At 42.2% G+C, this 24,371-nt stretch overlaps 1 protein-coding gene across 1 annotated transcript in view; it reads left to right on the top strand.

Moving 5' to 3' along the window:
- CACNA1B (calcium voltage-gated channel subunit alpha1 B) overlaps positions 1-24,371 on the top strand; it is a 1,161,590-nt gene that overhangs the window by 1,114,634 nt on the left and 22,585 nt on the right. The window contains exons 41-45 of the mRNA XM_029613506.1: positions 3,354-3,466; positions 4,906-5,033; positions 5,657-5,795; positions 9,742-9,852; positions 19,957-19,992. Of these exons, the coding sequence (XP_029469366.1) occupies positions 3,354-3,466; positions 4,906-5,033; positions 5,657-5,795; positions 9,742-9,852; positions 19,957-19,992 (527 nt within the window). The remainder of the gene's footprint in view (positions 1-3,353; positions 3,467-4,905; positions 5,034-5,656; positions 5,796-9,741; positions 9,853-19,956; positions 19,993-24,371) is intronic.

The raw sequence follows: 24,371 nt of genomic DNA, 5'->3' as shown, positions 1-24,371 counted from the left end.
CCTGCTTTCTGAGAATTACCTTGCCCTCAACAACTCTAAAACTGAGCTCTTAGCCATCTCACCATGCAATACCCACTCCTACCTCCCCACACACTTCATACCACCGTCTCACATTACCTTCGCACCACAAGTTCGTAGCCTTGGTGTCACCCTAGACAATCAATTTAACCTAAAAAAATTCATTAACGCTACCCTAAAAGAATCCTTTTTCAAACTTCATACCCTAAAAAAACTCAAACCCCTTCTACATCTCAACGACTTCCGCACGATTCTCCAAGCCTTCATCCTGTCCAAACTTGATTATTGCAATGCCCTCCTCCTGGGCCTCTCTAAGAATGCAATCCAGCCCCTTCAGATGCTCCAAAATGCGGCTGCCCGTATCCTTACTAATGCCCACAGAAATGACCATATCACCCCTGTACACAAACATTTACACTGGCTGCCAATCTCAGCCCGGATTCGATACAAGTCTCTCACCATCATCCATAAATCTCTACACACCAATAAGATGCTATTCCTCAATGAACAATTACAGTTTCACATAACGAACAGACCCACAAGAAACCAACATCTCGCAACACTACGTACTCCCTCACACAAACTCACAAGGCTTAAATCCACCTCTGACCGTGCTCTCTCCTTAGCAGGCCCAACACTTTGGAACAACATGCCCTCCAATCTTCGCCTAAAACCATGCCATAAGAAATTCAAGCAGAACCTCCAGACATGGCTTTTCAAGCAAGTCTACAATTAATACCCTATTCTTTACCCCCCCTATGCCTCTCACTCCATCCCCCTGCCCTCGCCCCACCCTCCCCTTCCTCCCTTCCCTTTAACTTCCTCCTTAATTTCCCTTACCCATAGCCTCTGCCCCATTTCCCTCCCACTCTAACCACCTCCCTTTTCTATTCCACTGCATCCCAAAGCCACACACCTACATTTGTAAACATTATTCTAGTGCATTGTTTGCCTATGTATGTATGTAAATATTATTCTACTGCATTGTTTGCCTATGTATATATGTTCTTCAACCATCATATTATCGTCAATTATGCGTATTGGTCCTCTCCTGTTTTTGGATTCCTGCTAACATTATTACCCTTATTAAGTGTTCCATGTAAAGCCTGTTGCTGCATTATTTTCTCTGTAACCCGATAAGATGTTCCCAACGATTGTCAGTATATAAAAAGCTTAAATATATTAAATAATTAAATAAATAGATAAATAAATAAATCATAGCAATGTCCACTGGCTAAGCTTAGGAAAAGTGCTGCTGCACCCACTGGCCCCTGGGGCTTGACGGCTAGGACTGGTAGAGTCCTAGGTTAGAGCTGTGGAAACAAACAAGATATAAGTACCAATGCCAAGAAGTACACATGTCCGTTTGGCATCAGATGTGCACTTTGAATCTGAATGTGGGCATCTTATGCCAAATGATGTGGACATCTGTAGCAGCCTTGCCATTTACAGATGAGGTGAACTTACCAGCTCCGTCTCGTGTGGTGACATTTACTATTTTCCTCCATGCGTTACTGTGTGTTAGGGCCCGAACCCCACATTCTGTGGTAGAAGACCCCAATTTGCATTAACTCCTCACACTTGCATAAAAAATTTAAAATTTGCATGCTAACTTGTGTTGCGATATTTAGTGCGTGCGTTAGACCCATTTAACGCACGTTCGGGCCCTAACGCATTTTGATGAAATACCCCAGTAAGGGCCTCATTTTCTAAAGTATCACAGGCCTGAGATACTTTAGGGAATGAGGGGCGGGGGAGCAAAACGGGGGGTGGGCCTGCGCTAGCCGTCAGCGATCGCACCGTCATGGTGCGATCGCTGCCGGTTTCGCACCCAATAGCGCCACCATAGGAGGTGTAGCTATTGGGAGCGAAATAGGCAGCGAAAAGGCACTTACCTTTTCGCTGTCCGTGGCATTGGCACAGAGTCGGCCCCGGTGATGCCCCGACTCCTCCTCTTCTGTGGCCGACTCCGCCTCCATCCTGGTATCGCATGCGATAAGGGACTTTTCGCATGCGAAAGGTCCCTTATCGCGTGCGAGCGGCTTGGAAAATGAGGCCCTAAGTTAGCTGGATCAGTTTATCTGGCTAACTTTGCCAGCCACCCAGCAACTGAAAATGGACCTCTGTTTGTCTAATAATGATGGCTTTCTGTGGATCAGTCTGACCGCCTGAGTGATTTGCGAGAAGTATTGGAGAAACCAAAGTGCTCAGCTCCCTTGAATATCAGTGCTGTCTCCCATCCACCCAGCTCAGCCAACTCTCTGAACCTGTGCAGGAGGGTCTCCTCTTGTGCACCTATCCCGATGAAGTCTGGTGGCCCTATTTGTTTCCCCCAGGCCCTCTAAGCAGCCCAGGAATTTCTTGGTTTTAAATCCAAATCCTTGCACCGCAAACTGTAACCCACCTAACTCACACAGAACATGTGAGATTTTTAGAGCTATTTAATTGATGAATTAACATGACTTGAGAGTCGTGTGTCTCCACATTACCTCGGTCTGCTAAGGAGGCCAGGAGACAGTTTTGTGTGCATGGTGTTTTTCAGGAGGCATTAATATCCATGGGCAAACTGCTGTACAGAGAGAGAGAGATCAGTTTGAGTAATTGTAAAAAGGAAACCATCTGGAAAAATGAAGTTGAATTTGTACTGTGCAGTATCACCTAGGAAGATTTCCCTGTTGTACAGACTATGATTAAAACAATGCAGCTTTTCTGATGACAACCTTAATTGGAGTTCTGGTTTTAATTTAGACTCTTGTTTTCTCTGGTCTTATTGTTTCTCATTCCCACTACCAACCCCCACCCCACCCAATCCCGTCCTTTACTAATCCTTCTTCTTTTCTACCAATTATTTTTGCTTCCTGTCGTTCTTCTGTGACTCTCATGCTGTTTCTGTTAAACTTTTCTTTCCCTTTTTACATTCATTTTTATTCCCTCCCTCCTCTTTTGTTCTGCTCCCATTTTTTATCTTTGCCCTTTACTTACTCTCTCTGCCTCCTATAATCTCTGTCTCTGCCCTTCAACCTGTGCTTATCAATGATTTGCTGCTCTTCCTGTTCTCTTTCCTGCGTCCGTTTACTTTTATCGCTCCTTTATTTTTCTCTCTCCCGTTCATTCTGATTCCTTTCCTGACCTTGCTTTTCCCCCTCGTTTGTTTCTCTCTCTGTCTTTTTCTTTATCACCCTTCTTCCCTTTTTCTGGTTTCGCCTGCTTTGGTCTGTCCCTCTTGTCTCCCTTCCTTTTCTGCGCTTCTTTCTATTTTTGTTTCCTCTTCACTGTCTGCCTTCCTCTCCTTCCATTTCCCCTCTCTTTTTCCCACTCCCCCATTGTGCATCCAGCTGATGAAATGACAGTGGGGAAGGTCTATGCTGCGCTCATGATATTTGATTTCTACAAGCAGAACAAAAACAGCAGAGATCAGTCCCATCAGCAACCAGGAGGCCTTTCTCAGGTACCAGTGGAAAGAAGCCATAATATCTGTTTGTGTCACCAGGTCTATGCAATAAAACTCGCGCTAAGGTTTGTTTTTTTTTTTAACATATGATTTGGTTCAAATTTAACTAGCACTATAAAATACTACTTAACGTAAATCTTACCCTGTGCATGTTATGTTTTTGCCAACCTAACATGACTTTGGTATCAGCATGCATGGCATTGCTCTTTTTGTTTTTAGAGTTATTTAATTGATGAATTAAATTTTCATGCACGCTAAGCAGCCTGAAGTGAAAAGACCAGTTAGCATGGGGGATTCCGCCACCTCCGCCACCACCACCCCGCACTACACGTAAGGGACCTTCATGGCCAGATCCACTCCCCTTACCCTCCCCAGTCTGCAAGTAAGGGGCCTCATGCCTCAAGCATCCCTTCTCTCCCAAGGCCTCAAGTAAGGGACTTCATGACCCTCTCCCTCACTTCCTGGACTGCAAGTGAGGGGCCTCTGTGAAACAATATGCTGCCCCATGTCTACACTCCCACTCCAATATTTCTACCTCTGATTCTACCCCCAATATTCTGACCTGTAACAGTGGCCGCAATGTACATCCAGTCAAATATATTTGTCTCCAGATTAGGCCCTTCACCCCCTTCCAACATTGCTACTCATCCATGCATTGGCCCAGCAATCTTTGCCAACAGGAGGGAATACTGAGGCCTCCTACCAGTACCTTTGCTGATCACAAAATGACACTGCCATTTGCAAGTGTAGAATTATTGCAAAAATGACTTTATAATAAATAGGGTGATGGACAGTGCTACAGTGCTGAAAACTCTAGTGCATACTGCAAACCATGATGAGAAATCGGATGTATTGTCAGGGAAATGCAGTATAATATTTACACTTTGGTTCATTTTCTGTTGATATAATAATGATAATTATAATTATAAATTATACAATGACTAGTAGGGGTCTATAACTGAAAGCAGAGAAACTGAACAGAATTGTAAAGATAATGCAGAATAGGAGCAAAGATGTGAAAAGTAAGGGCAGACAGAAATTGGAAATCAGGACTACCAATCTCATAATGCCCTTGGTTTTTTTTTTTTCAAATCCAGCTCTCACAAATTGGTGTGCAGGATAGCTCAATGAATATTCCTGTGATGTATTTGAATATTTATGCTGTAAGAACCAGGTTCATTTGCATGTTTGGGTTGCTCTGAATATGAGACCTTTTCTGGATTCTCAAGCTTTGAAAACCACTGCCTTAAGATAAAAAAAAAGGGCTTGATTCACTGTCTTCCTGCACCTGGAGCTGTGTGGTCAGAATGCAGCAGAGTATGGCCCTAGGCTTGGAATTCACGGTGGTTTAGCTGGCAGCACTAGAGAGGCAAAAACAGAAAACATGCCCAGTGCTCCCTTGCCCCCACTTTATGCTTCCTCTTTCTGTATTTTAGACGGGCGCGCTGTCACTGTTTCAGCCTTTGAAAGCAACTTTAGAACAGGCCCTGCCAGGACCATTCGGCAGTGCCAAAATGTTTCTCCGTCAGAAGAGCTCTGCATCACTCAACAACGGAGGTGCTTTGTGAGTATCTGAAGCACTGGCCATTCTTCAGCTGCAAGCTTACAGACTGATGCACTATACATAGCAATTGTTAAATCTGTTGTACTTAGGGCTTATGATTTTAGGTTTTGTGATCAATACCACAAAGATAAACACCACAAAGATACCACTTCTCCTGGTTTTCCCTCACTCATCTCCTTGTCTGACTTGGATTCTTTACTCTGTTTTTGTGCCTTTTTCGCATTAACAGTGGCTTAGCAGCTGCACAGTTGTATGTATTTAATTTAACCAGAAAAGGTACCCAACACCAACAGTGGTACCCATGCTGTGAAAACACTGATTTTTTTGTACTGTTAAAGAACCCCTAATTAACACCTTGATCTACAATTTATGAACACCTAAGAATAGAAGCCCTAAGTGTAACATGTCTGGAAAAGTACAGGGGACTCCCTCTCAATCCTGAGCATGAAAATACAGACCTGCATTTACACTGTTGCACATTTGTCCTGTACTCCATGAATGTACTGTACTGTCTCTGTATTGTACCATATTTATACTGCATCATACACACATTCCACATATGGATGGAGAAGAATAGAAAACTTGTGTGGACATATGTTTCATTCTTCTCCTTTTACCTTCAGACCAAACCAAGACAGTGGAATTAGGGAGTCTAGCTCTTGGGGGGCTCATCGGACACCAGATACATTGTACGAGACCAGAACACCAGCGTTCGAACGGGGGCATTCTGAGGAGATCCACGTGGAGCAGTCATGCAAACAGGTGAAAAGTCTCAGATGGTGCAGTAGGCAGATCCTGGGGTCCTGGGTGGTTATTCATTTTAAAGGAATGCAGACTGAGCAAGGTATTTTTAAAATTTAATTGATCCTAACATTCCATTCCCCCTTTAGTTTAAGAATTTAGGAGGTGATTTTGTAACTGCCCACATTGATGTAAGGTCTGCAGGTGCATCTTATTCACAGATGTTACACCAATTTTCAAAGGCAAAGTTCCTGTCTATCTTCCCTTTGAAAATTATCTCAGAAGAATTACCTGCACACATTTGCACCTACCAATGTGTATGCAGAGTAATTATATTGGAAAAATGTAAGCACGTGCTTTTGGAAATGCAAAAGTATGTACATAATTCCAAGCCACGCCCACAAGAATTGCTCTTCAGACTGTGGATAAAAGTACACACATGCAGGCCCTGTGTGCATACTTTTACCCTCATATCAGGCGGCAATTTAAAAAAATGTGAAAATGCTTTTGAAAATGACCTTCCCTGTGTACATGAGGGTTCTGCAAAGATAAGCATTTCAAATAATAATAGGGCTACATGATTAGTCAGATTTCTGGTCAGAAAGAGCTTCTCCCTGTCACCTTTAAAGAGTTTATACAACACTAGATGGCACTAGCATCATCAGTCTCCAAGCTTTTTTCAGCACTTCTTCAGAAAAAGAAGTCCTCCTTCATCTTCTCTGAGGAACTATAATTGCCTTCTTACTCTTTTCCATCTAGTTTTCTTGATTTTGTCTTCTTAGATATATTTTGTTTATTTATAGTTTCTTTTTCAGTAAAGTTTTACATAATGACTGTTCCATATGCTTCTTCTTAGTTGTTTGCATCACAATGCTTTGACCATGTTAAGCTTTTTTAAAATTTCTTCTTAACAAAGGCTTATCTTGATCTTGTTTCCATTCTTTTCCTGGCTACTGTGTCACCAAAGCATGCCACTTCCACTGCAGATGCAAAAAATCCCTTACTGACTATGTTGCCAGCTATCACTGCTGGGAAAAAGGCCACAAGCTGCTAAATGCAAAATCTACTCAAGTTAATCACCATGTAGAGGAATAGCCTATTAGGCTGAGAACCAGGCAAGCCAGGGTTCAAATCTTGCTGATGGTTCTTGTGATCTCAAGCAAGTCTTTCACCCTCTATTACCTCAACTACAAACTTGAGGCCTCATTTACTAAGCATTTTTCTCATAGACACAGAATGAGAAAAAGCCTGGAGGGTCGATTTTAAGACCCACACGCGCCGCGTCCATGTGTGCACAGTTCCTGGCACATGCACATGGATGCACTGATTATATAACATGCACGCCTGGCCAGCTCCATGTGCGGGGGGGGGGAGGTGGGGGGCGGAATTTTAGAAAATACGCACAGTGACACAATCGGGCCTCCCCCAGTTCCTTCCCAGTCCACTCCAATTAAGAAGCGGACTGGGAGGGAACTTTCCTACCCCTAATTTTCTCCTTCCTCCCTCTTCCCCTCTCCTCTCCACCCCCTAAATGTACCCTAGCTATCCCCAAATGTGTTATTTTGCTAGTTACTGCTCCTCCAGAGCAGAAGTAATCTCCCAGTGCGTGCTTCCCCAGGACAACGTGGAATGGTGCTGTCCCAGTCTGCCCCCCACCTCGCCCCCCACCCCGCCCCTCCCTGCCCAGATCACGCCACTCCTTGTCCAGATCACGCCCCCGGCCCTCCCCTTTCTAGAGGCTTGGCACTTCAGTGTGCAACAGGTGTTACATGCGTGGCCGGGCCCTATGTAAAATCCACGCGACGCGTGCAGGGCCCGGCCACGCACGTAACCCCAATTTTTATGCGCGCAGGCCTTTTAAAATCAGGTCATTAGTAAATCAAGCCCTTAGATTGTAAAATCCCTGTCTAGGGATAGGAAAGTACCTGAATGTTACTCACCTTCAGCTATTAATGAAAAGGCATGAGCTTGAGCTATATATGCCCAGTAGGAAAGACTCTGTGCCTATCTGACCAAGAAAAGTAAATCTTGCTTCTTGTTGGGCCAACCACTATTTTAACCTTTAGTTAATTTCATCAGTGATTGGATAGGTTTATCTTTAAACAAGGGTATGTACTAGTCCACAGGTTCTGTTTTCCAAATATAGTATTATAATAGCACTACACAATGCACATCTCTCCACCTTGGGATTTCTTCAGGTTTTCTTAAGTCAGGCACTAATAGAAACTGATGGCAGCTGATTTCAATGGCTCTTATTAACCCCCACTGGTGAAAGCTTCAGAAGCTCTTTCTGACTGTGTGTCACTATTAAGAAGCTGTCTTTGGAAATAGCAATGACAGGTACTGCAACTGGGTACAATATTGAAAGAATCAATGAGGGCAAATGCCTGCCTAAGTCTTGTAGATGCACACACCTTCTATGCTTTCTAGGTCCACAAGTATGCACTTTCTCCATGATTTCAAGGCTGTATACTCCATGAAAATGTGTTTAATCCTAGAAGGCCAACCCTTGGTATCAGAAGACAGAGGTGCAACCATTTGTTCTGTCCTTAGTGCAGTGCCAGCATTGAATTATTAAATATGTACAGATAATTTCATTCACTAAGATGTGATTAATTTTGATTGACAGTTGTACTTGCGAGTCACCCATTGAGAGAGTTTGGCCATTCATTTCTGAATTCATTCAGATGGCAGAGAAAAAGTGGCAACAAAGAATGAGACTAATTCACTTATGAGTCAAGGGTGGCCCAGGACTGTTTTATCAGCTCGTCCTTTGCACAAAGTGTGGCTCAGTAGAGTGGCTTGACCAGCTGCTGATGGGCTCTCTAGGGCAATTTTTGGCCAATTCTGTATCCAGGTTTTATTTTCTTTTTTGTCTTCATTAACTCCCATACAGTGGTTTATTATGAGATTTATAGATTTGCTTTTTTGTCTGAACGAAAACCAGGATTCCATATCCTAGGACATGAAGTTCGCTGGTCTCTACAAAACATTTCATTTATTTATTTATTTATTTATATAGTTTTATATTCCCCTGCCTTCATAAATTGTTCGGGGTGGGGGGGGGGGGATTACAATAAACATTTTTAATATGCAACCAAATACAAATAATATACCATAAAACTAATATGGTAAAACATTACTAAGACAAGCAAGAGTTAGTTAAAAGCATTATTAAAAAGATTAATTTTTAGCTGCTTATGAAATATCTTTACATGTGTCACAAGACGTAAGTGATCCGGTAATTTGTTCCATAAAATAGGCCCAACATATGAGAATGGTTTTGTCTGTGTAAATTTTTATCTATATTTTTTAATAGATGGAACCTTCAATAAGCTAGCCCCCCCTGAACTCAGAATATGTGTATGAGTGTAAAGATCAATGTTTGCTTTTAATGAGCTAGCATATTCATTATGTAATAACTTATATATCATTAGTATCAATTTGAATTGTACTCTATAATGTAACAACTGCCAATGTAAACCTCTCAGTATTGGCGTTTTATGATCATGTTTGGGAACTCCCATCAATAGTCATGCTGCCACATTTTGTGTAAGTTACAAGGCTCACTCAACCTTCTCCGGCTGTCCAATTAATAAGCTGTTACAATAAGCTATATGGTCAAATACCAGTCTTTGCATATCACTTTGGAACAAATCTTTAACGGACATAGAATGGCCTCTTTGTGTGTTTTCACTGCATTCTGTCTGCATTAGAAGTTATTTTCTGTCATCTGTGAACCAGAATGCACTAGTAATTTCCTTTTATGATGGCAACTAAAATTTATTTAAAAAAAAATATATATATATAAGTTTGAAGAAAATTCAATACCATAAAATCAGGTCAAGTAACTGCATGACTTCTATGTTTTTAAAATTCACACTTTTATTTGTTAACTATTGAAACTTTGATCTGTGGATTTTCTCTCTGGCTGACTGCTTTGATTTTAATTTGTTGGTGCCTTCAGTCTGTAGAAATGAAAGAAATGGGTCCTAATATTTCCAATGGAGATCATCAGCCTGACCTTGAAAGCCAGGGTAGGGCAGCTTCGATGCCACGTTTGACGGCTGAAACTCAGGTGAGAACATGTTTATGAGCAAAGTACCATGTAGCTCAGAATCCTATCTCAAGGTCAAATTCCAGATGTTTAGAGGTCGTGTATAAGAAATGAGACATGTGTAGGCTCGACTGTTCAATATCATTCCCTTCATTTTCTAGTTACCATAGTTTAGGGGTGCATCAACTATGATCTCTCATCCCTAAATGCAATTAACCCATTTTTTTTATCCCAGTTATACTATTTGCTCTCCTCAATTTCCTGCGTGAGTCCCAAAAGTCACTTATATGTTTTGAGGAAAATTTTCAAAGAGATTCATATGGGTATAAAGCAATTTATATGTGTAAATTGGCTGTCTGAAAATCGCCATCCCCCAGTATGGCTAAATGTTTGTGAGTTATTCTACAACACCTTTAGGAGAAGCATTCCGGGAAGGTGAGGGTGCATGTTCAGATTAGGGGAAGAACATAACACACGTCAGCTGCAACTTCAAACCTAAGCAACTTCAAACCATCCAGCAAATTTCTGCCTGCACAAAAAGCAGATCACTGTGAAATTTGTACCCATGGCAAGTTCCAAAAGGAAAGAAGGCACATACTTTAGCTTTGAAACTTGGAATAAAGTTAACGGTAATGAACCTTTGGCCATTTACCACCCCTCCACCCTCGCCAACTTAACTACTGGCCTGCAGTGGCTCCAGCACAGCACTCCCTTTTTTGACAGTATTGGTTTTGATTCTGCACCCCTCTAGACTTCACACTGGCAGGATTTTGCCACCCTCAAAATCTTGGCACTTTAGAAGACCACCTAGTTTGCCTAATGGAAGCACCAGACCTGGTCCCATATTTATTTACCACAGCTTTCAGATTGTTCTATAACTCTGTCCTAACTCCCTTCAGTCCTCACTTTTCTAAATGAAAGATTCTTTGTTTGAGTCCATACTTTTAAACATTTATAGAGGTCCATATTCAAAAGATTTGCCCAGCTATCTTTGGGTATTAGCTGGACAAATCAACAGAGTTAAAAATATTCCCTCACTGAGTAAATGTGGAGGTGTTTTTGGGATGCAGTTACACTTTAGCTGGACAGAACTGAAAGCAAAATTGCTTACCTGTAATGTGTTCTCCATGGGCAATAGGAGAAATTTGCTACAGAAGTGGGTGATTTCATTTTACAATGCTGACGTGGAATGAACAAATAGGGCTTGCCCTATTTGTTCAGAACTCTCTTCCTTGAAAAAGGAGCTAGCTGAAGTTACAGCTGAATTAGCTGCAATAAAGAAAGTTTCACCCACTTTATATTATTCAGGAATTAATTCCACATTACCACATAAAAACCAAAAGTCAAGGAAAAAGGGGTTTACAGTGGGCTCAGGTAGGATAAGATCTATGATCCACAGACACCCATTCTTGACAGCTGTGCAGCCCACAAGATTACCCCCTCACTCACACAGGGTATTAAGGAACTCAAAAAACAACAGAATTACAGTGGGCTCTGGTAGAATCAGACCTGCGATTTGGAGACACAAGCTGTATCAAGCGACACAAGTGCAAAACGCCTTCTCTGTATTAGATATTGAAGAAACTCTTGCAAAAGAGATTGAAGCGATATCCGAAAAGAAAGAAGTAACCCAATGCATACAGAAATGTCACCCCCAAATACAAATACAAATGCAATGGAAAAGGGTGAAGTGAATAACAAAACTCAATAAATAAGTCACAAAAGGAGTCCAAGAAAAGCAGTAACCTGAACGAGAAAAGTTAGAAAGCTATGAGCACAAATGCTCGTAGTTTGGGCAATAAAATCCCAGATCTGCAAGCCCTAATGGTAGAGGCGGACTTGGACGTTGTTGCTGTCATGGAGTCGTGGTTCACGGAATCTCATGATTGGGATACAGCAATATCGGGCTATACCTTGTTAAGGAAGGACAGAGAGGACAGGAAAGGGGGTGGAGTGGCTCTTTATGTCAAAAACAATATCCAAAAAAAACAAAGATTCAGCTGTGTGAGGAACTCAATAAGATGAGAGGTTAAGCAACCGTCATAAATTGCCACAGAGACTTGATGGCTTATATAGTCAAGCCCGTGAAGTACTGGGCTTATCTAATCATTGGTTGCTATGAATGCAATATTCTCCAATAAAGGCTGAATCGCTTGTGCAGACACTGTATATAGTATACCAACTAATGTATTAGTTGGTATACTATATACAGTATACAATATACTATATACAATTGCCACAGAGACTTGATGGCTTATATAGTCAAGCCCGTGAAGTACTGGGCTTATCTAATCATTGGTTGCTATGAATGCAATATTCTCCAATAAAGGCTGAATCGCTTGTGCAGACACTGTATATAGTATACCAACTGTATATAGTATACCAACTAATACATTAGTGTTATAACCAATGATTAGATAAGCCCAGTACTTCACGGGCTTGACTATATAAGCCATCAAGTCTCTGTGGCAATTTATGACGGTTGCTTAACCTCTCATCTTATTGAGTTCCTCACACAGCTGAATCTTTGTTTTTTGTGACATTAGTCTTTTTTCAGCTGATTATTTGGGTTCAACAATTGTGATAAAAACAATATCCAAGCATCTGAGCTGCAAGAAAGAAGGGGCAAAGAAGAAGCACTATGGGCTGACCTAAAGAAAAGACGATGGGGCATCCATTTTTATTGGAGTGGTTTACAGGCCTTCAAATCAAATGGAAGAGCTTGACAGAGATCTGATTGAAGACATCCAAAAGATGGGAAAGAAGGGAGAAGTGGTAATTGTTGGAGATTTTAATCTACCGGATGTAGACTGGAGAATCCCTTCAGCGGAATCTAACAATAGAAGAGAGATAGTGAATGCCCTGCAAGGGACTCTATTCAAACAAATGGTAATGGAACCCACGAGGGAGGGAGCTATACTCGATTTAGTGCTCACCAATGGAGATAATGTCTCTAATGTCCAGATGGGTGCCCACCTCAGCACCAGTGATCATCAAACAGTATGGTTTCATATCACAAATAGGATACGGAGAAGAAGCACGAAGACCTGAGTTTTACAGTTCAAAAACACGAACTTTGATGAAATGGGGAAGTATCTGGAAGAAGAACTAGAAGGATGGGAGAACAAGAGAGATGTGGAACAACAATGGACCAAAATAAAAGGAGCAATTACCAAGGCAACTAATCTATATGTTAGAAAAGTAAAGAAAAGCAAAAGAAAAATGAAACCTATCTGGTTCTCAAAGGAGGTGGCTGACAAAATAAAAGCTACAAAAACAGCGTTCAAGAAATATAAAGGATCCCAAAGGGAGGAGCACAAACAAGAATATCTGGTGGAACTGAGGGAGACGAAGACAGTAATCAAGACAGCAAAAAGTTAAGCAGAAGAAAGGATTGCCAAAGAAGTAAAGCAAGGTGACAAAACATTTTTCAGATACATCAGAGAAAGGAGAAAAGTTCCAATGGTACAGTGAAATTGAAAGGTGAAAAGGATCAATGTGTGGAGAGAGATGAAGAAATGGCTGAAATATTAAACAAATACTTAAGCTCTGTGTTCACTAAAGAGGACCCTGGAGAAGGACCGTCGCTAGTTAACAAGAAACTGGAGGGGAGTGGAGTAGATGTAACTCCATTTACAGAAGAGAATGTATGGGAAGAGCTAGGAAAACTAAAAGTGGACAAAGCCATGGGGCCTGATGAGGTTCATCCCAGGATACAGAAAGAGCTCAGAGATGTGCTGGTGGGTCTGCTGTGTGACCTGTTCAATAGATCCCTAGAAACGGGAGTGGTGCCAAGTGATTGGAGAAGAGCGGTGGTGGTCCCGCTTCACAAGAGTGGGAGCAGAAAGGAGGCTGGAAACTACAGGCCGGTTAGCCTCACCTTGGTGGTGGGAAAGGTAATGGAGTTGCTGCTGAAAGAAAGAATAGTGAACTATCTACAGTCAGAAGAATTGCAGGACCAGAGGCATCATGGATTCACCAGGGGAATGTCCTATCAGACAAATCTGAATTTTGATTGGGTGACTAGGAAATTAGATAGAGGAAGAGCACTCAATGTCATCTACTTGGATTTCAGCAAAGCTTTTGATACGGTCCCACACAGAAGGCTTGTGAATAAAATGAGAAGCTTAGGAGTGGGTGCCAAGATGGTGACCTGGATTGCAAACTGGGTGACGGACAGAAGACAATGTGTAATGGTAAATGGAACTTACTCTGAAGAGAGAGCGGTGTTAAGCGAAGTGCCCCAAGGATCGGTGTTGGGACTGTTCCTGTTCAATATCTTTGTGAGCGACAATGCGGACGGGATAGAAGGTAAGGTTTGTCATTTTGTGGATGATACTAAGATCTGCAACAGAGTGGACATGCCGGAAGGAGTGGAGAGAATGAGATGGGATATAAGGAAGCTGGAAGAGTGGTCGAAGATATGGCAGCTGAGATTCAATGCCAAGAAGTGCAGAGTAATGCATATGGGGTGTGGAAATCCGAAAGAAATGTATTCGATGGTGGGTGAAGGGCTGATGTGCATGGATCAGGTGAGAGACCTTGGGGTGATAGTGTCTAATGATCTGAAGTCAGCGAAACAATGTGACAAGGCAATAGCTAAAGCCAGAAGAATGCTGGGCTTCATAGAGAGAGGAATACCTAGTAAGAGAAAGGAAGTGATGATCCCCTTGTACAGGGCCTTGGTGAGGCCCCACCTGGAGTACTGTGTTCAGTTCTGAAGACTATATCTCCAAAGGGACAGAGACAGGACGAAGGCGGTCCAGAGAAGTGCGACCAAAAAGGTGGATGGTCTTCATAAAATGACTTATGAGGAGAGATTGAAGAACCTAAATATGTACACCCTGGAGGAGAGGAGGAGCAGGGGTGATATGATACAGACTTTCAGATACTTGAAAGGTTTTAATGATCCATGGTCAACAACAAACCTTTTACGATGGAAAAAAATCAGTAGAACTAAGGGTCACGATTTCAAGCTCCAGGGAGGAAGACTCAGAACCAATGTCAGGAAGTATTTCTTCACGGAGAGGGTGGTGGATGCCTGGAATGCCCTTCTGGAGGAAGTGGTGAAGACTAAAACTGTGAAGGATTTCAAAGGGGCATGGGATAAACACTGTGGATCCATAAAGGCTAGAGGATGGGAATGAAGAGTAGAGCCATGGGGGTGGCTTGTTAGAATGTTGGCTACTACCTGGTGATTACTACCCTTACTCAAAAAGCCTTTGCACGGTTAATGCAACCCCAACATTGCTTTCTGCTTCAACGGCAAGGGGAAATGTGGAAAAGAGGATTTGCATTCAGATAACAACCAACAAGGACTGAACTTCACTGTCTGGGTAAACAAATAAGCAAGGGGGTAGCTTGCTTATTACGGTGGATACTACCCTAAACTAATTAAGCCTGATACATCACTTTGAATGTATATACAGTGCTGCTCTCTGCTTCAACGGCAAGGGGAAATGTAGAAAAGAGGATTTGCATTCAGATAACAACCAACAAGGACTGAACTTCACAATCTGGATAAACAAATAAGTGTGGGGGTAGCTGCTTATTACGGCGGTTACTACCCTAAACCAATTAAGCCTAATACATCACTTTGAAAGCATATACAGCATTGCTCTCTGCTTCAACAGTAGGGGAAATGAGGAAAACAGGATTTACATTCACACAACATCCAACAAAGCATCTATCTGTGCAGTCTGGGTAAACAAGCATCGGGGTAACTTGCTTGATGTGGCAGTTACTACCCTTAACCATAAGCCTTATTCTCACCTTTGATACAACTCCACCATTACTTTCTGCATCAATGACAGGGGATGGCATGACATTTGAATCAAACAGTTACCACAAGGGCCCTGAACTTGGTGATTATTGATACAGATAAGTATGGGAAAATAAGTGTGGAAGCTTGCTAGGCAGACTAGATGGGCCAATTAGTCTTTTTCTGCCGTCACTTCTATGTTTCTATATTCTCTTAAAGCTGGCACAGCTTCTACTTTGCAAGTCTCTTCAGTCATTTCACTAGCTAAGCTTCAATTCTGACAGAAGGAGGGAGGGATTATATGGCTGATTTGTCCTGCTGTCCACAGAGAGCACTGGTTATAGGTAAGTAATTTTGTTTTCTCTATGGACAAGCAGGAGCAAATTCAGCCACACAAGTGAGGATTCTCAAGCTGAGGTTTGCATTGAAATATTTGTCTTTTTCTGGATAAGGAGGAATTGCAATCCAGTTGAAGAAAGGATGGAAGAAAAACATAAGAACATAAGACTTGCCATACTGGGTGAGACCAAGGGTCCATCAAGCCCAGTATGCTGTTCCCAATAGTGGCCAATCCAGGTCACAGGTTCCTGGCAGGATCCCAAGGGATAGATAGATTCCAAGCTGCGTATCCCAAGAATAAGCAGTGGATTACTGCAACTCCACCTTAATAATGGCTTATGGACCTTTCCTCCAGGAAGTTGTCCAAACCGTTTTTAAACGCAGCTACACAAATAGCTTTCACCACACGGCAATGAATTCCAGAGCTTAATTAAGCGTTGAGTAAAAAGATATTTTCTCTTATTAGTTTTAAATGTGTTACCTAGTCTTTGCTACCTAGACATACATTGTATGTCCACTAGTCTTTGTTCTTTTTGAAAGAGTAAACAACTGATTAATGTTTACTGATTCCATTCCATTACTATTTTATAAACCTCAGCCTTGTCTTCTCCAAGCTGAAGAGTCCTAACCTCTTTAGCCTTTCCTCATAGGGGAATCATTCCATTCCTTCTATCATTTTGGTTGCCCTTCTCAGTACTTTTTCTAATTCTGCTATATCTTTCCTGAGATGTGGTGACCAGAACTGCATACAGTACTTAAAATGACCAATTTATCCATTCTAGTCCTCTCATGATTTTAGAGACCTCGATTATATCTCCCCTCTGCCATCTTTTCTCCAAGCTGAACAGCCCTTACCTCCTCAGCTTTTCCTCATAGGGGAGCCATTCTATCATCTTTATCATTTTATACTGTATCTCCTTCTGCTTTGTCAATGCTGAAAATCAACTTCCAAATAAAAGGACTAGGGGTCACTCCATGAAGTTAGACAGTAGAATATTTAAAACAAATCAGAGAAAATTCTTTTACACTCAACGCACAATTAAGTTCTGGAATTCATTGCCAGATAATGTGGTTAAGGCAGTTAGCATAGCTGGGTTTAAAAATGTTTTGGACAAGTTTCTGGAGAAGTCCATAAACTGCTATTAATCAAATTGACTTAGAGGTTGATTTTAAAAGTGTTGCTCATGCAAAAATGGCCACATACATGCATATGTTGGCCGTGTACAAGGAATGTGGATTTAAAAATAAACATGAAGTACACACATATATACTTGTGCAGGTGCCAAAGATAAGATGGTGAAAAATGGGCATTCCAGGGCAGAGCACAGGCATTCTGGGGTGGGACCAACACTTATGCACGTAACTCTGTATTTTAAAAACGGATGCCGCAGCGCATGGCAGCTTGTTAGCTGCACACCTTTACTGCTGCTCCTGATGGGGATCAAGTCTATAGATATCAACTGGGCAAACTGGTGGACTAATTGAAAAACTGGGATGCCCCCTGCCCAAGCATGTTTTAAAATCTACTTACATACGCGCATTAAAGATGGCAAAATCCTATGGATGATCCGTGAAGTATGTTTGCTCGAGCTGTCTCTTAAAATTAGGCACTCACGCAGGGGAGGAGTATTTTAAAACATATGTACGCAAGTGCACGCATGATTTAAAATTGTAGCATAGCTCCACTTGCGCGCCGATATGTGTGTTTATGGGCTCACACGGCTCATTTTAAAATCAGCCTGTAAGGAAGAAATGCACTTACCATGTACTCCTGCCACCTTCCCTCCTCCCCAAAAAAAAATAATTAGGGAGTGTGGAAGGCGGGAGTACCTGATAAGTAAGTCCTGGGGGAATTTTAGAATATCTGGTTATGACCCTCCACTCTTTCCCTCCCTCCCTACTCATTTTGCACAGAGCAGTCTGCAAAACCCCTCACGGCACAACTGCCCACTCTAATTCTCTGAAGGAATGCGTCAGAAATTTCCCAGGAAGAGCTTCCTCGCCCTACACATGCACACTGTTTCCACTTGCTGGGCAAAACTGAGCTCAGCAGCTTAGACTTACTGGCTAGAATCCAAGGCAGAAAGAGGAACCGTGTTTGGTCAGTCTGTTCATATCACCTATGGTGGTTGCCACCTCCTCCTCCTCCCTCACAATACCATATATGAAACCCTAGCAACCCTGCCCCCAATCTGGCTTGTGTTCCTGCTCGTATGGCTGTAATTGCAGGTTTGTGGAAGTACTGTAAATGATCCTTCCATGTCTGGGGATTACTCCAATCTGATAGGACATGTGTATTATGCATATTTTTTCCCATGCTGCAGCTGCAATCTGAATTCTCATAGTTTCTTCCCACACACAGGGCTCAATTTTCAAAGCATAAAATAAAATTGCTTTATGTGAGTAAATGGCTGTTAGAAACCAGCCCAGGACTCACTGCGCATAAAAGCAAACCTAGAACCCGGTGTCACGTGGCCTTTTATGTTAAACTGGGGGTGGGAGCGGAGTCACAACTAACATGCATTCTTTTTGATCATAAAAAGTATGCATGAACATTTCCCCGAATAAGTTATGCCCTCCAAAGAGGTGTAGGTTTGTGTAAGTTAATCTGCATTTGCATACCAGGCCAATTATCTGCAGATATTCAAAGCAAATTGATGCACCTAAATTTTGTTTTGAAAATTCAGGGTAAAGTCTCCATGTAAATAGTACGCATGGACTTCCTCCAAACACGCATAGATATAAAATTTTATACCCTCCCTGTAAGTTCTGAACTGTAAACCTGAAGTCCAGATATCCATTGCTAGTGCTTACCATCACACCATGTGTTGTATGTTGGCTTTTCTTCATTTAATTGTATGAGATTGTGTGTTTTTAACTTAAAAGGAATTTGATTCATAAAGGTGCCAAAACTCCTCATGATTCAGTGGGTTTTGTTGGATGTGGCATTGCTCTGTATTCTTTTTTCACTTGCTGAGGTTGCTGCAAAAGCGGTGTGGCTAAGAAACGCATAAACAGTACAGCATGAATGCACAGTTTTACAGCAAAATGTGATGAAGTGGTGCATAAGATCCTTTTCATATAAGCTTGGAGCATCTTCCCATTTCACCGCATAAAATTATATGACAAAGGAACAAAAAAAACCTCGCATGTACTGGTGCTAGTCATCCTACAGTGAAGATCCCGTTTGTCAGTGCTACGACACATGCAAAACTGCAAATAGATGAACTGCAAATTGACTTGCACCCATGGCTATGTGACATAGTGTTCCTTTGTGCCTTAACTTCAGAGTTCTGTTGAAGAGCCTTGCTTCCCACAAACATCTTTTTAGCAAGTCACACTTCATGGTTTTATTTTTCAGTGACTCATATATATTTTTTCTGGCATTTCTCCACCTCTTTCTAAGCTGCTCACATGTTTTTAGGAAAAAGGGCTGGATTTGGACATAAAGAGGAATCGGGGTGGGTTTATAAAGACTGGAGTGGAATTTTTTTTGGAACACAGCATGGCTTACAGTTCCTTCCTTTTCCATCAAACAAAGTCTGAAGAAATCCCAGCTAAGTCACCTTTATGAATCAGGTCTCCACTTCATGGACTAACCAGATGTGACATGAGATTTTGGTGTTAACAGCCTCCGCTCAGTAACTGATCAACTTTTGTGTGTTTTCCCCCTTTTATCATCCTTTCCTTTTCTCTTTCTTCTCTGTGCCCTGACACTCAATTTTCCTGATTTCTTTTTCTATGTAACATTCACTTGTCTTTTGGTTTGGCTGCTGTAATCCACTTTTCCTTCTCTTATTGAATTTACCTTTATCTTTGTCTTTCCTTTGTTTCCATTCACAATGCTGTTGATACTGCTTCCTTGCTTTCCACGTCATGTTTTTGCTGTGCTTCTTCTCCTTTTATCCTTCTATTACCTTCCCTCCTTTTTCATCATCTGCCGCACGTCTGCCCCGATGTCTGCGAATGGTTGTACTGTGGGCTGCTTCAAATGTTGTTTCTCATCTTGTCCGACATGTTTGCAGAGGAGCAAAGCACGATCCCCCGGGAGTTACTTGGCAGTATGTAGCTTCATCTCACTTGTATCCTATTTCAGAATGATCGTGTAATACAATATTTAATGTATTCTTATTGTTTAAATTAAGGACATAACCACATCTGGTAACCTGGTCACCCTGTTCATGAAATACTTTTTCTTTTTGCTCTATTTTCACATGCAAACTCTTGCACCATGGCATTCAGTTCTGGATCAAACTGTTTTCACTCCCTGCTCCATGGACACTATGAAACTACTCCAGGATAAAAAGCTGAATAGTTTTCACTCGTGTTCAAACTAAATCCTGGAGCTGACATTAAAATTCAGTTTGTGTGCATGTAGTCAAGGGTTAGTCATTCCTAGAATGAAATGACTTCTTTAGGGTGTGATCGGTTACTCCATTCAATGATCTCCATTCAATGTGAACACAAACAGCGAGGAGTTCAGAATGGATGCGCATTCACAGACAACCATGCAACAAAACAGTGCCGGGCTCAAGGCCGGCCAGACCATTGTCCAACCAGGACCAGGCAAAGCAGGAGTGACTGGCGGGATGGCTTCTGCCCCTTTCTACTTGGCAAGTTGGTACACCCCAGAAAGGGGTAAGGTATTTCTGGGGGGAGGGGACTATAAAGTTAATTTTATGAGTAATTTTAATTTTTTTGGCAGAGGGGGCAGTTTCTTTTTGTTTTGCATTGTTGTTGTTCTTTGTTTTTATTTCATGTTTATTTCAGTTCAGTAAAGAAGTACTTTGAAATAAACATTAAACAAACTGAAACCCCCATTTAAAAAACAAACAAACCAAAAAAAATGCAAAAATTGCCCTGCACATCCCTACTAAATAATGATTTACCCATGTACATTGGCTGTCTAAAGATTGTCCTCCCTCAACACGTCGAAAAGTCCACATGCTGTTACACAGTGCATGTACGCTTAGCTACATTAAAAGGAGGCATTCCTGGTGGGGGAGGTTGTTTAGTTTGGGAAGGAAAATAACCCATGGTAGTTTGCATTTTCCACATGCATTCTCCATTGACAAGTAGGGCTGAATTAGCTATGACATGTCGGGTGACATCATCTGACGGCTCTGAACGGACCCTTCTCTTCTAACTCATTCAGCATTTGCTCTACTCAGCATGTGCGGGAGGTCCCACGCACACCTCATAAGCCCCTCAGTCATTTTGAACCGAACTTCTGCACTGACGTGTATCTTCTTTCTCTCTACTCCTTTGGTACTTTATGGTTTTCTTTTTGTACTTAACTCACTTTGAGTTGCCTTGTTGCCATACTAAACCCTCAACAACACTTTTCAGTGCTACAAAAAATAAATAAATAACTTATCGGGCTCCAATAAGGCCATATCCAGTGGCTTCAAAGATTGCATGTGTGGTTGAAAGATGCCCATCACCGATGGCCATGATATTTGCTACAAATGTCTGGGGACAGATCATGGCACAGCTAACTACTATGACTGTGGTTGGATGTCACCGAGGTTCCAAAGGAACAGGGCCTGGAAGATGGAAGAACTTTTCAGGGTCATGAAAAGCCAGAGTTGTTTTTCCCCTGGAAGCGGGGCCTTCTCAGGCTCCCTCTGTGCCGAGTTGAGTAGAAGCTCCTCAAGCAAAGCTCCCTTTCTGCGGCACTGGTTTCCTGATCTGCTGTTCTGTCGGGGTCAAGCATAGCATGAAAGCACCACTGAATAATAATGGTTAGCGAGCCCTTCGCAGGCTCTATGGGGCTCAGCAATGCATAAGAAAAAGAAGCGCTATGCAATGGAGCCTTTAGCACAGTCAGTACTGTGAAAGTTGAGGGTGGGATCTGTCCCATCTTTACACATGGTATTGTTGATGCTTTAAGCCCCAGTGCCATCAAAGCATAGGTCATCACAGCCGCAGATGCCTCAGTCCTCGGTGCCGTTGATCTACTGATCCTCGCCACTGTCAATGCACAGGTTCCCAGCACTATTGATGCACAAACCTTTGACACCTTTGATACACTGGGCCTTGGTCTCTGCTTTTCTGTCAACACATCAGACTCGTTTCAGCTGACACAGCCATGTGCACCGTCATTGCATTCAGCCTTGAATCCATCAGCACTCCGCACCTGGGTGCAATCAGAAAACCAGTCTCCGGCCACATCGGTGCACTCAATACATTTGAAGTGGGAGAGATCATTAAGGGGCTCTGAGGGTGATTCATTGTACTTACCTCCCTCCAGCTTAATATCCTTATTTCCATCCCATCTCCTCAAGTGAGGATTTCATTTGGAAATGCCAGATCCAATTTGCTTTGTGGTGCCTCTGGTCTCCGTGCATCCACCAGTTGACTTGACCCAGAAGGGGGCCCCTCTTGGAGTCTCTTAGGAGCTTCTCAAGAGGACAAACCTATACTAGTCTCTGATGAGGCTGTCTCTCTCATATCTTCTGATCAAAGTACACAGCAACTCATAGACCAGGCAAGTGAATTGGTGAAGACTTTCTTTGCTTCACAGGCAGCAAGTGGCAAGGAGGGCACCTTTCAACCTCTTGAGTTAAACCTTCACATAAGTACATAAGATTTGTCATACTGGGTCACACTAAAGGTCCATGAAGCCCAGTATCCTGTTTCCAACAGTAACAATCCAGGTCACAAGTACCTGGCAGGAACCCAAAGGGTAGATAGATTCCAAGCTGCTTATCCCAGCCGATTAACAAAGTAAACTTCTTTTTAACTGCATACATCTCTTTGAAAACGGACCACTATTTAAATGTCCAAACCTATTTCCAGGTTAGACATCTCTGGGCTACTCTTCCCACAATAAAAATTATACTGCAAGTCATTAATATATTAAAAAGTCCTGTTTCACTCAGAAATGCCAGCTACTAGATAAGGTTGGAGGAGTCTGGCAGTTAAACAAATTTAGGATTGATAAGACTTGTACCAAACCAGATTATGTGAAGAAATCCACAAATGGTAATTTTGTAACTGCCCACATTAGTGTAAAGTTAGTGAGGAGTTTTTTAAACTTTTTATTTAACAGCTTCCGGCATACATTTTAGATAGATAGCATTCTGAACAAATGAAATAGTCATACAGCTAACATACAGGCCGATTCAGTAAAGTCTGAGGGAGAGCAGACGAACGCCCGCTCTCCCGGCGCGCGCACCGGCCCCTCGCCGGTGCGCACGATGCAGTGTTCAAATTAGATGACGCGGTAGAAACGGGGAAAAGGAGGCGCTAGGGACACTAGCACATCCCTAGCACCTCCTTTTTGACAGGAGCGGCAGCTGTCAGCAAGTTTGACAGCCGACGCTCAATTTTGCCGGCGTCAGTTCACGAGCCCACTGACAGCCATGGGCTCGGAAACTGGACGCCAGCAAAATTGAGTGTCCGGTTTTTGGCCTGACAGCCGCGGGCCGAATTCAAATTTATTTTTTTTTTACTTTTTTTACTCTTCGGGACCTCCGACTTAATATCGCCATGATATTAAGTCGGAGGGTGCACAGAAAAGCAGTTTTTACTGCTTTTCTGTGCACTTTCCCGGCGCCGGAAGAAATTAGCGCCGACCCAAAGGTCGGCGCTAATTTCTGAAAGTAAAATGTGCGGCTTGGCTGCACATTTTACTTTCTGTATCCTGCGCGCATACCTAATAGGGCCATCAACATGCATTTGCATGTTGAGGGTGTTATTAAGTGCCGCGGGTTGGACACGCATTTTCCTCCCTTTACTGAATAAGGGGTAAGGGAAAACGCGCGTCCAATAGCAGGCTAACAGTGCGCTCCGTTGGAGCGCACTGTACTGTATCGGCCTGTAAATGTTTCACTATAAAAAGAACCAAAATCCTGAATTTACCATTGACATCAAATTAAATCACAGTAGACATGTACGAGGATGACTATAATATTGATGGAAAATACCCCAAATACTCTCTTATTTAAAGGATTCCCCTTTTAAATCAAATCGAAGCTTTTCAAGTTCAGACACATTGTGTACCTGCTCTCTCCAATGTTCCATATTAGGGTGGAATTTCCAAAAGTTTGCAACTGTAAACCTTGCTGCCAACAATAATTGACCCACCAATTTACAAAATTTATGAGGAATAAGCGTTTCAGTCCATCTACGTAAAAGACCCACCAAAGGCGTGTCATGCACAGGAATATTGAGAACATCAGATATTTCTTGGGTCACTCAGGCAGTACCACCACATGTGACTGAAAGTTCCCTGATTCCCACACCCCTGCCAACATAAAGGACTCGCACTAGGGAAAACTTAGAGTAGTAGAGGTATGATAAGTTGTGTGCAACAGTTTTACCATGAATTCTGTTCTCTTGGCACAAATAGTAATATGATGCACTAATAGCCATATTTTCTTCCAAATTTTAACATCAAGACTCATCCCCAAGTCTTCATTTCATGCTACCATCA

The sequence above is a fragment of the Rhinatrema bivittatum genome, chromosome 8 (genome assembly GCF_901001135.1).
Source record: "Rhinatrema bivittatum chromosome 8, aRhiBiv1.1, whole genome shotgun sequence".
NCBI classification, from domain to species: domain Eukaryota; kingdom Metazoa; phylum Chordata; class Amphibia; order Gymnophiona; family Rhinatrematidae; genus Rhinatrema; species Rhinatrema bivittatum.
The sequence above is the reverse complement of the archived record's forward strand: the minus strand, read 5'-3'. Positions and strand labels throughout refer to the sequence as shown.